Below are 13,534 nucleotides of genomic sequence, written 5' to 3'. Positions count from 1 at the left end.
CAAGAAGCGCTGGATTCTGAAATGGTTCTGGAGGACTAGAAAATGCAAATGTCACTCCACTCTAAGAAGCGAGGGAGGCAAAAGAAAGAAAATTATAGAACAGTTACCCTGACTTCGGTGGCTGGGAAGATGTTGGAGTCCATTATTAAGGACGACATTTTGGGCTACTTGGAGGTACTTGATAAAGTAGGCCAATATCAGCATGGTTTCCTTGAGGGGAAATTTTGCCTGAAAAATCTGTGGAATCCTTTTGAGAAAATAAGCAGGATAGACAGGGGAATGGTGGATATTGTTAACTTGGATTTTCAGAAGGCCTTAGACAAGGTGCCACACATGAGGCTGCTTAACAAGTTAACAGCCCATGGTATTACAGGAAAGTTGCTAGCGTGGATAGAAAACTGGCTGGAGGCAAGGACTGGGAATAAAGGGGCATTTTCTGGTTGGCCGTCAGTGACAAGTGGAATCCTAACAATACTTTGGATTACATTTGTCCCACTCCCATCAGGGAGGAGGCTACATAGCATCCACACCAGGACCACCAGGTCAAAAACAGTAGTCATGTAGAGAAACTATATTTATATCCATTAAGTTTTTTTTTATTATTGTGTTTTTTAATTTATTGTTTTGCGTTTTTGTGCTCCATTGGATCCGGAGTAACAATTATTTTGTTCTCCTTCACACTTTTTAAAAAAAAATTGAATCAGGTTCCACAGGGTAGGTTGCTCTGTTAGGTTAGCTTGCATAGAATTCAGGGAGACTGGCTGACTGGATGCACAGTTGGGCTGATGGTTGAGGGCAGAAGGTGATATGGAAAACCTGTTTGTCAGACTTCAAACCCATGACAAGGATTGTTCAGGTCGATTCAAGAATCTGATGTCAGTAGGGAAAGCGCTATTGTTGAACCTTCAGACTCCTTCCTGTACCTTTGCGTGACGGCCGCGTTGAGCAGAGACTCGACCTGGATGTTGGGGGTTCCTGATGATGGATGTTGCCAACCTGAGACATCCCCTCTTGTAAATGTTGATGGTGGTGTGAGCTGTACCCTTGCTGTCACTGGCTTCACATAACTGCATTCCTTTGTATTGGTGTTCCCATACCAGGCCATAATGCAATCAGTTAGCATACTTTCCACTGTTCGTCTGCGGAACGAAGGGTTTATCCTGGGTCCCTGAAGCTGTAAGGCACCAGCTCTACCCAGTACATTGCTGTGCTCTCCTTGCAGGAAAAATTACTGTGAGCAGCACACACAAAATGCTGGAGGAACTCAGCAGGTCAGGCAGAATCTATGGAGGGAAATAAACAGTCAACAATTTATGCCAAGACCCTTCATTGGGTCTAATGAAAGAACTAGGGTCAAAGTATCCACTGTTTATTTTCCTCCATGGATGCTACCTAACCTGCCGAGTTCCTCCAGCGTTTTGTCTGTTGCTCAAGATTTCCAGCATCTTCAGAATCTAATGTGTCTAAACTTTAATTTGGGAATGTGGTGTCTCTGTGAGCTAGCCAAAATGTCCTTCCTGTGTCATAAGGAAATGTAGAAAATATGTGAGGTAATACTGTGAGCTACAGCTGTCTTATCTTGTTTGTTTCTGCTACAGAGATGAAGAAATGAGGAGCCCCTGAGAAAATTGACAGTCAGCAGCGCTGGGAGATCATGGGGACTGCTGTCGTTCTCCTCGTTCTGCTGCTGGGGCTACTCAGTGAGCAGTCAGCGGCAGAGATGAATCTTGGTAAGTCTCCACCACAATCTCTTCCTTCACCTTCTCCCACTTGTACTCTCTGATGTATTGCAAGATCCCACATTCTTGTGAGAAAATGTAAAATTAGCCACTCTGTCAGGAAAAACAAAGATAACTCACATTATGTAAATGTTGAGTGTTAAAACAAAGGGTTGGGGGGGGCGATAATATGTTATGGGAGGGATAGGTAGGAGTGTAGGATTCTGTTAGCAATCAGACTGATTATTGAATGGTGGAGCAGAATTGAAGGGGCCAAGTGGCCTGCTCCTTATCCTAATTCATACGTTAGTCCTTCTGCATAGCACTTGCCAGAGGTACCTCACACCCTGTAACCCGAATGTCTATGCACAATCACAGGGTAAGTGGGGTCTACTTTGGTAAGCCGATTTCATATGGCTTAGAACAGGTCCTTGAGGCCAAATGGTTACTTCTAACAAAGATTCCCATCGAGACTATCTCTTTTGCCTGCATTTGACCCATAATCCCTGTACCCTTTCTATCCAAGTGTTTTTTAAATATTGTAAATGGACCAGCCTCAACCACTTCCTCTGGCAGGCCATTCCTCAGATAGACCAGTCCCTAGGTGAAAAAGTTGTCCCTTTGTGTTTCTGTTAAATTTCTTCCCTCTCACTTTAAACTTGTGCCCTCTGGTTCTTCATTCCCAAGCCCTGTGAAAGGGTCTGTGCACTTATCTTATCAATGCCCCTGTTTGTTTTGAATACACATCTCATATGATCACCCCTCAGTCTCGGACGCTCAATGAACGAAGTCTCAACTTCTCTCCATGCCTCTGGCCATCAAATCCTAGCAACGTTCCGGTAAATCTCCTCTGTGCTCTTTCCACCTTAATGGCATCTTTCCTATAGTGGGGTGACCAAAACTAAGCATGTTTCTGTCAACATTAGCTCGTCCCTTGAGTCCGGGCAACATCCTCGAAAATCTTTTCTGCAAATGTCCTTGACTAAAGGGAACTAATTGCAGAGTAATTTTTGGAACAAATAATATATTGCAACTCCAAAGGAGCCTTTCCAGCTCATCAGATCGACGTTGGCTCCAAGTGGAAAAAACTCGTCTGTCTCCTCTCTTTTCCTGAAGTTTATTCTTGATCCAGCTTGTCCTTCAATTCCCCTTTGATTGTCCTCCTACCAGATTTACTAAGGGGCAAATTTACATTTGCTGTAAGATTAGCTTTCAAAGATAAAGGTTAAGGATTAGCTTTATTTGTCAGGTGTACGTTGAGGCATACAGTGAAATGCATTGTTCTGCATCAACAACCAACTCTGTCCATGTGTCACCATGTTTCCAGCACCAACATAGCTCATGCCCACAACTCGCTAACCTTAACATTGTTTGGAATGTGGAGCATCCAGAGGAAACCCACTTGGTCACAGGGAGAATGTACAAGCTCTTTACAGACAGTGGCCGGAATCGAGCCCTGATTATTATGTTTTGTTCTTAATAAAGACAAATAGCTTGGGTAAAAACTAACACATTTTAATTTACAATAAATTGCTTCAGCCCAAAACGAGCTCCACCAACGTCACTTCCAGTTCTGTGTGAAGTGCTCACAACTGAAGTTCTTTATGCACACACATATGACACATCTACCCCCTTTAAAGAAAAAAAACAAACATCCTCATAAACCTGCAAGAAACAATAATGGCCTTCCTGCAAAGATATTTACATTAACTTCAATAGTAATGAGCAATTAACAGTAAAGCAAGTGTGCTAACCACTACACTACTGTGCCACTTGTAATTAACCTACTGACCCAAAGGGAAGCAGAGCGCTTGTGGTGGGGGGGGGGGGTGCATGAGGTCACGTGGACAGCATGCAGACTCTACGCAGACAGTGCCGGAGTTGAGTATTGAACCCAAGTCAATTCAGGAGCTGTGAAGCAGCAAGCAGATCTTGCAGTTGTCCACTTTGGCCAGACTCTTGATGTCTTCAATGTGACTTGCTCTTAACTCCCCCCTCAAGATGGGAGTAAGTGGGGACCAAGTTCAAGTTTATTGTCACAGGTGCATGTACCCAAGGTACAAGTGACATGAAAATTAACTTGCTGCAGCACAGGACATGACAAACATTTTGTCATAAGTTATACAAAATGAACAAAAATAAATTTAATGACAGTATGGGTTGAGGGACGGTGTAGTCTGAGACAGTGTTAAGAGTGTTTAAGGTTGAACCTTGAGGTGTGGGTCTTCGGGCTTCTGTACCTCCTGCCTAATGACAGCACTGAGGATGATGGAAGTCACTTTGAGACATGGAAAAGCAAAAAAAAAAACAGGCCATTTAGCCCACGATATGGTACTGAGCTGATTACTAATGTCTCGTAACCCCAAAACATTAAACTAATTCAAAGGAAAACGAGAGCTGAGAGATGCAAGTTTTAAGTCTGTTCTTTACTTCAAGCAAGAGGTGCATGTATCACATGGTAGCATGATGATGTATGTCATTCATATACTTGTACGTGTAACCTGTAATGAATTGGTTAAGTGAACAAGAATGCTTTATAAAATTAATGTATAACTCAAATATTAAACACACAACAAACCTAACGACAACCAATCCCCTCTGCTTGCACGTGGTCCGTATCCCTCCATTCTCTGCATTCATGTGCCAATCTACGAGCCACTTAAAAATTTCTGTGGTACCTGCTTCTGCCACCACCCCTGGCAGCACAATTCAGGCACCTACCACTCTATTAATTTAAAAAAAACAAAACTTGCCCCACACATGGATCCTGTGCATTGGGGTCTCCATACTAAACATTGATTCAACCATTCAAAATGTCTTCCCCACAGATCTGTAGAAATTTGCTAGAGCGCTAGGGCTTTACTCTTTGGAGAGAAGGAGGATGAGAGGAGACATGATAGAGGTGTACAAGATAATAAGAGGAATAAATCGAGTGGATAGCCAGCGCCTCTTCCCCAGGGCACCACTGCTCAATACAAGAGGACATGGCTTTAAGGTAAGGGGTGGGAAGTTCAAGGGGGATATTAGAGGAAGGTTTTTTACTCAGAGAGTGGTTGGTGCGTGGAATGCACTGCCTGAGTCAGTGGTGGAGGCAGATACACTAGTGAAGTTTAAGAGACTACTAGACAGGTATATGGAGGAATTTAAGGTGGGGGGTTATATGGGAGGCAGGGTTTGAGGGTTGGCACAACATTGTGGGCTGAAAGGCCTGTACTGTGCTGTACTATTGTGTGTTCTATGTACAAGACCAAAATTTCCTCAAACTCCTAATGAAGTATAGCTGCTGCCTCCTCCAGGAATGTCAACAAAGGGGAGAGTCTCACTGTGGTGGTGAGACCCCGCCAGGCTATCAGGTGGGGGCACAAGATTGTGGGACCGCTTTGTGGAGCACTTTAGCTCTGTCTGCTGCAAAAGGCAGAATCTTTCAGTGGTCCCCCATTTCAGTTCAACTTCCTATTTCTATTCTGACGTTTCTGTTTGTGGCTTCCTGTACTTGCATGATGAGATCAGGAGGAGCAACACTTCATATTTTGTTTGGGTAACATCCATATTTAATTTTATTTTTTTAATCTCTTCCCCCTCTAAAACTTCTGGTCATTTTCATTTTCACCCTCCCTATTCCTCTCTTATTCTGGTTATCCTCTTACCTCTTCTCTTCACCTCACCTGCCCATCACCTCCTTCTAGTTTCTCTTCTCCTCCCCTTTCTTCTATGGCCCACTGTCCTCTCCTCCTAAAATCCTCCTCCTTCAGCCTTTTCCCTCTTCACTTGTCACCTGCCAGTTTCTTAATTCATCCGCATGCCTTCAAAAGATTCCAGGTGCATTTCTTATCAAAGAATGTATGCAGTATCCGTAGACATGAAACAAAGAAAACCACAAACCTGCTTAAAGAAAAACGTCAACCCCTCCACACAAAAAAATAAGTTGTACAAATGGCAACAAAAAGAAGCAAAGCAGAAATATAAAATACAAAATCAGAGTCCAGGCAGCTTCACTTCCCATGCACCTAGTCTCACCTAACCCCTGCAGCTTGTACTCTTTCCCATCCCCCATCTTCTGCCTTCTTTCCCCCTTCCTTTCCAGTCCTGATGCTGAGTCTCAGTCCAAAACATTGATTGTTTATTCCCGTCTACGAATGCCGTCTGACCTGTTGAATTCTTCCAGCATTTTGTGTGTGCTGCTCTGGTTTCCAGCATTGGCAGAACTTAAGTTTATGGCCAGCAAACTGCCTGCCAGGGAACTTTCAAGAATCAGCACGCCCTCTCTAGTCTGCTCAAGGTGACCTTGACAGTCAAGATTAAGTGGGAGTCTGACATCCCTTGAAGAATGTGTGATGCTTGGATTGAGATGTGTAACATTCCTCCTGGTATTGCCATGGTTGATGCTGGAGGCTGCTTTCCTTTGGAATCTCCAGTAAAGGGAAATAGTCCTGTCTCCTGCCCCGGCTCATTGCTGCCCCCCGAAGCGTTCTTCCCATCCCGTACTACTGTGTGAGATTTCACACCCTTTGCTCTCAGCAGTCACTGTGGCTGCTGTTCCCAGGACTATCCAACAGACAGACACAGTCGCAGCTGTGTTCAGCTGTCTGATGGCTGCCTGTGTGTGGGTAAACAGTGACTGGGGGGGGGGGGTTGCGGGAGAAGTGCACGGACCACAGATCCTACAACTCCTGCAGCTGTGTTGTTTGACTGTTAACTTTCTCAGTGCTGAGTTGCTGCTGGTCGGTGTGGAGCTGTGTTTGCAGAGGGCTGTGGGCTTTCAAAACCACCCACATCCCTCTGTTGCACCTCCCACTGACTCTATTCTGTTTGCACCACCAAAGTGCTCTATTTTCTACTTCCCACCACTTTTTCACCTATGCACTCACTTTTCTTTCCCGTTCCCCCCGGCCCCCCTCCCGCCTCGCTGCCCGTCCCCTCTTTGCCTTCTGCCCCCCCCTCACCTCACCTGCTCCTCACCCCCACACCCCTCTTGCAGTGCAAAGACAGAGCGGTCTGTGGGTAATTTGGTCATTGTAAATTGTCCTGTGATTAGGCTCGTGTTAAATAGGCGGGTGACTGGGCGATGTGGCTCGTTGCACTGGAATGGTCTGTTGCACATTATTTCTAAATAAATAAGTATAATGCTTAGGCTTTATAAGGCTTTGGTCTGAGCACTTGGAGTATAGTGAGCAGTTTTGTGTTCCTTATCTAAGAAAGGATATGCGGGCAGTGGAGAGGGCCCAGAGGAGGTTTACCAGTCTGATCCTGGGAATTGATGGGTTATCTGATGAGGGTTTGGCTCTGGGCCTGTACTTGGTGCTGTTGAGAAGAATGGGAGTGTGGGATATCATTGAAACTGTCGAATATTGAATGGCCGAGACAGAGTGGCTGTGGAGATAATGTTTCCTGTAGTGAGAGGGTCTAGTACCAGAGGTCATGGACACAGAAGAGGATGTCCTTTAAATAGAGATGAAAAGGAGTTTCTTTAGCCAGAGAGTGGAAACAATTCCCTGCTTCCATCTCCACCTTTACACTTCCCTCCTCCTCCTCCTTGTCCTCTTCATATTGGTATTGGAGAAACAATCAGCTCCCTCTTCCGATTTGAGGTTGACCAGATCCTCTGGAAAAGCTCCTGGTTGTTTTCCGTCCTCCTGTTGCCAGTGGGACCTCGCACCCTTCCCCAGCTGTGAAGCAGTTGGAGCCTTCACCGGGACTTGTATAAGGTTAGTAGATGGTTTAAATGACAAACTGATGGACAGCACAGGCTCTGTGGGCTGCAGGCCCTGTTTCCTTCCTGTCTGACTTTGTGACCTTGTTGGAGAAGGGGAATTGTGTCTGAGAATGCCACCTGCTCCAGTGATGGGTGAGTGTCAGTGCCCATCTTGCCCCTGGGCGCAGCTGCACTGATCAGACACCATGCCCCTCCCTGGGGGTTCTGCTGAAATCTCCAGGAACAATGGGCGGCGAGACTGCGAGTTACTCATTAACGGCTGCTATGGACTGTGCCAGGCCACATGGAGCTAGGAATTCCTGGAAAATGTCCCTGGAGCAGATTGTATTGTTAATTACCAGTAAAAGCTTGCTGTGTGTCTCTTTTGTTCACTGTTCTCTCCCCCTCTCCCCCTCTCCCCCTCTCCCCCTCTCCCCCTCTCCCCCTCTCCCCCTCTCCCCCTCTCCCCCTCTCCCCCTCTCCCCCTCTCCCCCTCTCCCCCTCTCCCCCTCTCCCCCTCTCCCCCTCTCCCCCTCTCCCCCTCTCCCCCTCTCCCCCTCTCCCCCTCTCCCCCCCAATTCCTCTAAGCTTTCAGACAGTCTGTCAGTCTCTTGGGCAGCTGATAACAAGACTGACTCATGTCCCTTCAGTTATTGTTCTCGTTCGTTCTCTGTCCCTCTTTTCTGCCCCCCCTCGCTGCTGATATTTACGGACCTCTTGACTTCTCGTGAGTGTGCCGGCTCCTTTGGGGATGACCTGTCATACTTGACTGCTGAGTTGGTGAAGTGACTCCTGCTGGTGGTTGAAGAACCAACAATCGGGGATTGCTGAAACTGTTGACTTGATTTCCCTCATAACGTAGACAGTACATTATACATTCAGTTATTAAACTCTCTAAATCTGACACATTCAGGATGCTCTGGACCATTTGATGTTATTACAATTAAGACTCCTCGAATTCACTTTTTGTCAGAAGTTACACAGAGCAGTAAGGTAATTATTCCTCCCAGCCAGTGATCAGCTGAGTTTCAAAGGAGCACAGAGGACGGCAGAATCAGCGGAGTGTTGAGGGGCGTGGAGGACAGAAGGGTGCACCGTGCTCCCAGTGGTCCCAGTGGTTTTCGAGGGACTGCTTCCATGGGTTTGAATGGTCAGCCATTAGGATTTCTGAGCAATCGCACAGCAGATTGCTAGAGTTTTCCTTTAGAGAAGTAAAGCATTGCAGTGCAGGAGCAGGCCTTTCAGCCCATCTGGTCCATGCCAACCCTATCTGCCTAGTCCTGTCTACCTGCACCCGGGCTATATCTCTCTAATTCACTTTCCAGATATCCCACCCTGCAAAAACTAATTTCAGGGAGGTAGCACCATCAATTTACGGGAGACTCCTGGAACTTCCGGGAGAGGTGGGATGTCTGCAATAGAGTAGCTCCTTAGCAGCTAGTCAGCTAGTTTAAATAACGTTAGCTATGCTAATGAACGAATGACACCTGTTAATCTTACCTCAACATGTCCTTTACAGTCTTAACCCACCATGGGCTATAGAAAAGTCACTGTTGCAAACAGTGCAGCGAGCAACACTGTCATTATTTTTGATCCCTATTAGGCAGGGATACACTTTAGTGTAGTTTGGGGTGACGTACGTTTTATATATTTTTTTGGAACACTCTGCCATGGCGCGCGCTCTCTCGTGGTCACTCGCGCACTCTCTCGCTTGCTTTCTCGCGCTCTCTCGCTCGCGCGTGCTCTCGCGCTCTGTCTTGCTTTTGCTCGCTCGCTCTCAAAAAAAAATTGATTTCGGTGATATTGTATATAATTTGCAGGCATCAGGAATGATGCATATGAATAGTCTCCCACTATTCACATGCGGGAGACTCCCGGAACTTCCGGGAGAGGTGGGATGTCTGACTTCAGCTATATACCGATCCTAGCTTCTCTTAAATGCCAAAGTTGAACTTGTAGCCGTCAATTCTGCTGGCAGCTCGTTCCACACTCACACCACTCTCAGAGTGAAGATGTTCCTGCTCAGCTTCTCCTTACATATTTCGCCTTTCACCCTGGCCTATGACCTCTAGTTCTAGTCTCATCCAATCTGAGGGTCTGTGCAAAGTGTTCAAATCCCAGCCTGGGCATCAGAATCAGTCCTCAAGCTTAAAGAGCTCCTCCTGTCTACTCCAATGTTCAGAGAGACTGTGGCTGACCTTGTATCCCAGGGCCACTCTTGACTCTCCTGATATCAGCTTTAAATCAACATCTGCAGGGTACAGGTGAGGCTACACCTGGAGTCGTGGATGTAGCTCCAGCGTCCTTACTTGAGGCCAATGAACTGGCATTGGAGGTGGTGCAAAGGAGGTTCACCAGGTTAATTCTAGAAATGAGGAGGTTAACCTCTGAATAGAGATTTGAGTTGCTTGGGACTGTGCTCGCTGGAATTCTGACGAATGAGTGGGGATTTGATTGAAAGATACAAAATAATGAAAGGGTAGATAGAGGCAGGACAGTTGTTTCCACTGGTGAGCTATGGGACATAGCCTCAAGATTAGGGGGAGTAGATTTAGGATGAAGATGATGAGAAACTGCTTTTCCTAGAGTGGAAAAGTAGTGAATCTGTGTCATTCTGTGCCCAGGGAAGCAGTGAGGTGACTTCACTGAATATATTTGACACAGTAAGATCTTTACAGAACAGGGAAGTGAAGAGTCATGGGGAAAAGGCAGGAAGGTGGAGCTCATTGGCCGCACAGGTGCTCGGCAGCGCGCTAACTGAAATGCCCCCGCCCACATAGAAATACAGGAAATGCATGGAGTTCATTGAAAGAAAAGATACCACCATCCTCCCCCACCACATGAAAAAGAACCTAAACTTGCAAACCCCAAACCCCCCAACCCCTCCCTCGCATAAAAACTAACAGATTGCCCACTCAGACACCGCAGCTAACCCCCAAGCCCCTCCATGCCAAACAAAAAAAAACAATTGCATCAAGTCCCCCAACCCCTTCCTCACCCAAAAGTGTGACTTATCACCCACCCATCAATCAGCATCAAGAAAGAAAATGGGAAAACTGAAGGAGACCTATGTACAGTAAACTACAATCCACACCAGTAATCACACATCTTCAAATTTCAAAAACATCCTCCATTAGCGTCGAGGAGAGCGACAGCTCAAACTCGGTCCTTCCATGTGGAGTGACTGCTGACCCTTGACCCATTTATCCAAATGATCAACATTTCCTTGTCATTCCTGATAACCTTCACTCTCTAAGACCTATTTTAGTGTAATTTTCAAACTTACTAACCATGGTTTGTACCTTCTTATCCAAATCACTGATATAGATGACAAACAACAGCACTGACCACTGAGGCACACAACTTGTCAGGGGTTTGAAGTCTGACAAACAGGTTTTCCATATCACCTTCTGCCCTCGGCCATCAGCCCAACTACGCGTCCAGTCAGCCAGTCTCCCTGAATTCTGTGCAATCTAACCTAACAGAGCAACCTACCATGTGGAACTTGATTCAAAATTTTATTTTTGAGTGTGAGCAAGAACAAAATAATTGTTTCTCTGGATCCAATGGAGCACAAAAAAGCAACACAATAAGATGATGAACACAATAATAAAAAAAACCTCAATGAATATAAATACATAAGATAGTTTTATATACATGACTACTGTTTTTGAGTCTGTTGGTCCTGGCATGGATGCTACGTAGCCTCCTCCCTGATGGAAGTGGGACAAACAGTCCATGAGCAGGGTGGGTGGGATCCTTCATGATGTTACTGGCCTTTTTCCAGCACAATTCTGTATTTCCGTACTTGATGGTGGGTGGGCTGGTTTACACTCGTGAGCCTTCCTGACCTCCACACTGCAGTCTCAGTACCAGGCAGTGATGCATGCAGCATGTTAGGATGCTGTCTACTGCGCATCTGTAGAATGACATGAGTATAGATGTGCCTCATCCAGCTCTCCTCAGCCTCCTCACAAAGTAGAGGCATTGGTGAACTTTCCTGATTGCGTGGAATGTGTTCTGGGACCATGACGGATTGTGCGAGATGTGCACTCCTAGGAGTTTAAAACTGCTCGCATGTTGCAAAGACCCTGGACCATAAGAGGGGTGTGAGTGGTGCGAGTTCTCCTGAAGTCAATAACCATCCTTTTAAAAGACTGTTGGACAGAAAAATGATCTAGAAAGGTTATGGACTAAACACTGGCAAATGAGATTAGTTTAGCAGAGGCAGCTTGGTTGGCATGGACCAGATGGGCTGAAGGGCCTGGTTCTGTGCTTTATCTCAGGAAGTGTGAATTTTCACTGAGGAGAGGTTGCTGTAGTAACCCTGGATGTCCACTGCCATCTAGTGGCCACTGAAACCTCTCTCCAGTTGTTAATTTTTCACTCCTCATACCCGAGTAAAGGAATGATTTCTTTTCTTCTAACTTTCAAAAGTTCTAAGTACATTTATTATCAAATTATTATAGATTACACAACCTTGAGATTTATCTCCTTAAAGCCAGGTACGGTACAAGGAAATCCCCCAAAAAAACACGTATTTAAAAAAAAAGACTTGAACACCCAATGTGCAGAGAGAAAAAAAACACGAGCAAATAGCATTCTGAACCGAGAGTACCATATTTAGTATAGTTCAGCGCAGAGCTGAGTAAACCTCATGGGGCAGCGATCTGAGCCACTGTCCAAAATGACAGTGCACCTGAACCAGCCACCCCAAAGGAACATCTGCGGCCCTGCAGTGTTCCACTTGCCTGCTCTGGGTGCATCCAGCAGCTGAGCTGCTGGCCTGTTCCAGTTTACGTTGCCCTGGGATCATCCCGTTTCAGTCAGCAGACTCCAAGGCAGGAGATGGCAGTGTCATGAGGATACAATGGTGTCAGCCCAAAGGAATGCCAGACGGTGGGAGGGGCTGTCCTACCACTGCAGAATCTGTGCGCTCTTGTTTGTAGAGTTGGCAATTGTCCCTTGGGCTGTGTCCCTGCAATAGATTCCCCCCCCCCACCCACACTGAGCGTTGTCAGTGGGAGCTTGCCGTGCACAAGATGATTGCTGTATTTCCCATACTGCAGAGAGTTGTGGGCATCACAGAAACCAGCCTCCCCTCCATGGACTCTGATCTACAGGGCGGCACGGTAGTGTAGTGGTTAGGGCAATCACTGCTTGAGGTTCGATTCCCACTGCTGTCTGTAAGCAGTTTGTACCTTCTCCCTGGGACCACATGGTTTCTTCAGGGTGCTGTGGTCTCGCCCCACATTCCAAAAATGTACAGGTTAGAGTTAGTGAGTAGTGGGCGTGAAGTGTGGCAACACTTGTGGTCTGCCCCCAGAACAATCCTCACTGGTTCTACGTGATGGAAATGATGCATTTCACTGTATGTTTTGATGTACATGACAAGTAAAGCTCTTTGCTCAGTCATCTGTCCTCGTGCTCTGTCACTCCCCTAGCACCTAACCTCTCCCTCCACCCACTCATCACCCCTCTCCACAAACCTGCCTCTCTGCTCTTTTCCCTCTACTTGTTCTTACCTTCACCCTTCCATCCTCTCCCCACTCTCCACACCCCTCCTCTACATGCCTTTTTCCTTCACTCCTCTCCCTCTCTCCTTTCAGGTTTCCCCCAATCTTTCCTCTCTCATCCACCCTCCTCGGGCTGTCTAACCCTGCTCAACACCCTCCCTCTCATACTGGGCCTAATCCTCCCTTCCTGGGGCTGTCTGACCCTGCTGTTCCCCACCCCACCCCCAGGATAATCGGATGCTCAACCTCCCCCACCCACCCCCTAGTTGTCTGACCCTGAAAGCCACCTCGCACCCCACCCTCGCTCCTGTGACTGTCTAACTCTACTCCTCACCTAAACCTATTCCCCTTTGCCTCTCTCCACAGAGCAGTGCCGCTTTGCGCTGGGTATGCAGGATTCAATCATCAGGGATGAAGACATCGTGGCGTCCAGCATGTGGTCAGAGTCCACTGCAGCGAAACACGGCAGGTAAATCCACCTCCCTCTCTATCCCCTCCCAAGACTAATGAAATTCAGCATTACCCCAGTGACACTCACCAACTTATGTAGATGTTGTATAGAAAGCGTTCCATCGAAATACATCTCGGCTTTCTATCAGCGGTCATCG

The 13,534-nt window shown here is 46.6% G+C and overlaps 1 protein-coding gene across 11 annotated transcripts in view; it reads left to right on the top strand.

Annotated features, from left to right (window-relative positions):
- Positions 1-13,534, top strand: part of LOC134346638 (discoidin domain-containing receptor 2-like) — a 146,443-nt gene that overhangs the window by 88,669 nt on the left and 44,240 nt on the right. For all 11 annotated transcript variants that reach the window (XM_063048106.1, XM_063048117.1, XM_063048112.1 and 8 more), the window contains exons 2-3: positions 1,599-1,730; positions 13,293-13,395. In XM_063048106.1, the coding sequence (XP_062904176.1) occupies positions 1,655-1,730; positions 13,293-13,395 (179 nt within the window). In that variant the 5' untranslated portion in view covers positions 1,599-1,654. The remainder of the gene's footprint in view (positions 1-1,598; positions 1,731-13,292; positions 13,396-13,534) is intronic.

Source organism: Mobula hypostoma, chromosome 5 (assembly GCF_963921235.1).
Source record: "Mobula hypostoma chromosome 5, sMobHyp1.1, whole genome shotgun sequence".
Classification (NCBI taxonomy): domain Eukaryota; kingdom Metazoa; phylum Chordata; class Chondrichthyes; order Myliobatiformes; family Myliobatidae; genus Mobula; species Mobula hypostoma.
Note: the sequence above shows the minus strand (reverse complement) of the source record. Positions and strands in the feature narration are given on the sequence as shown.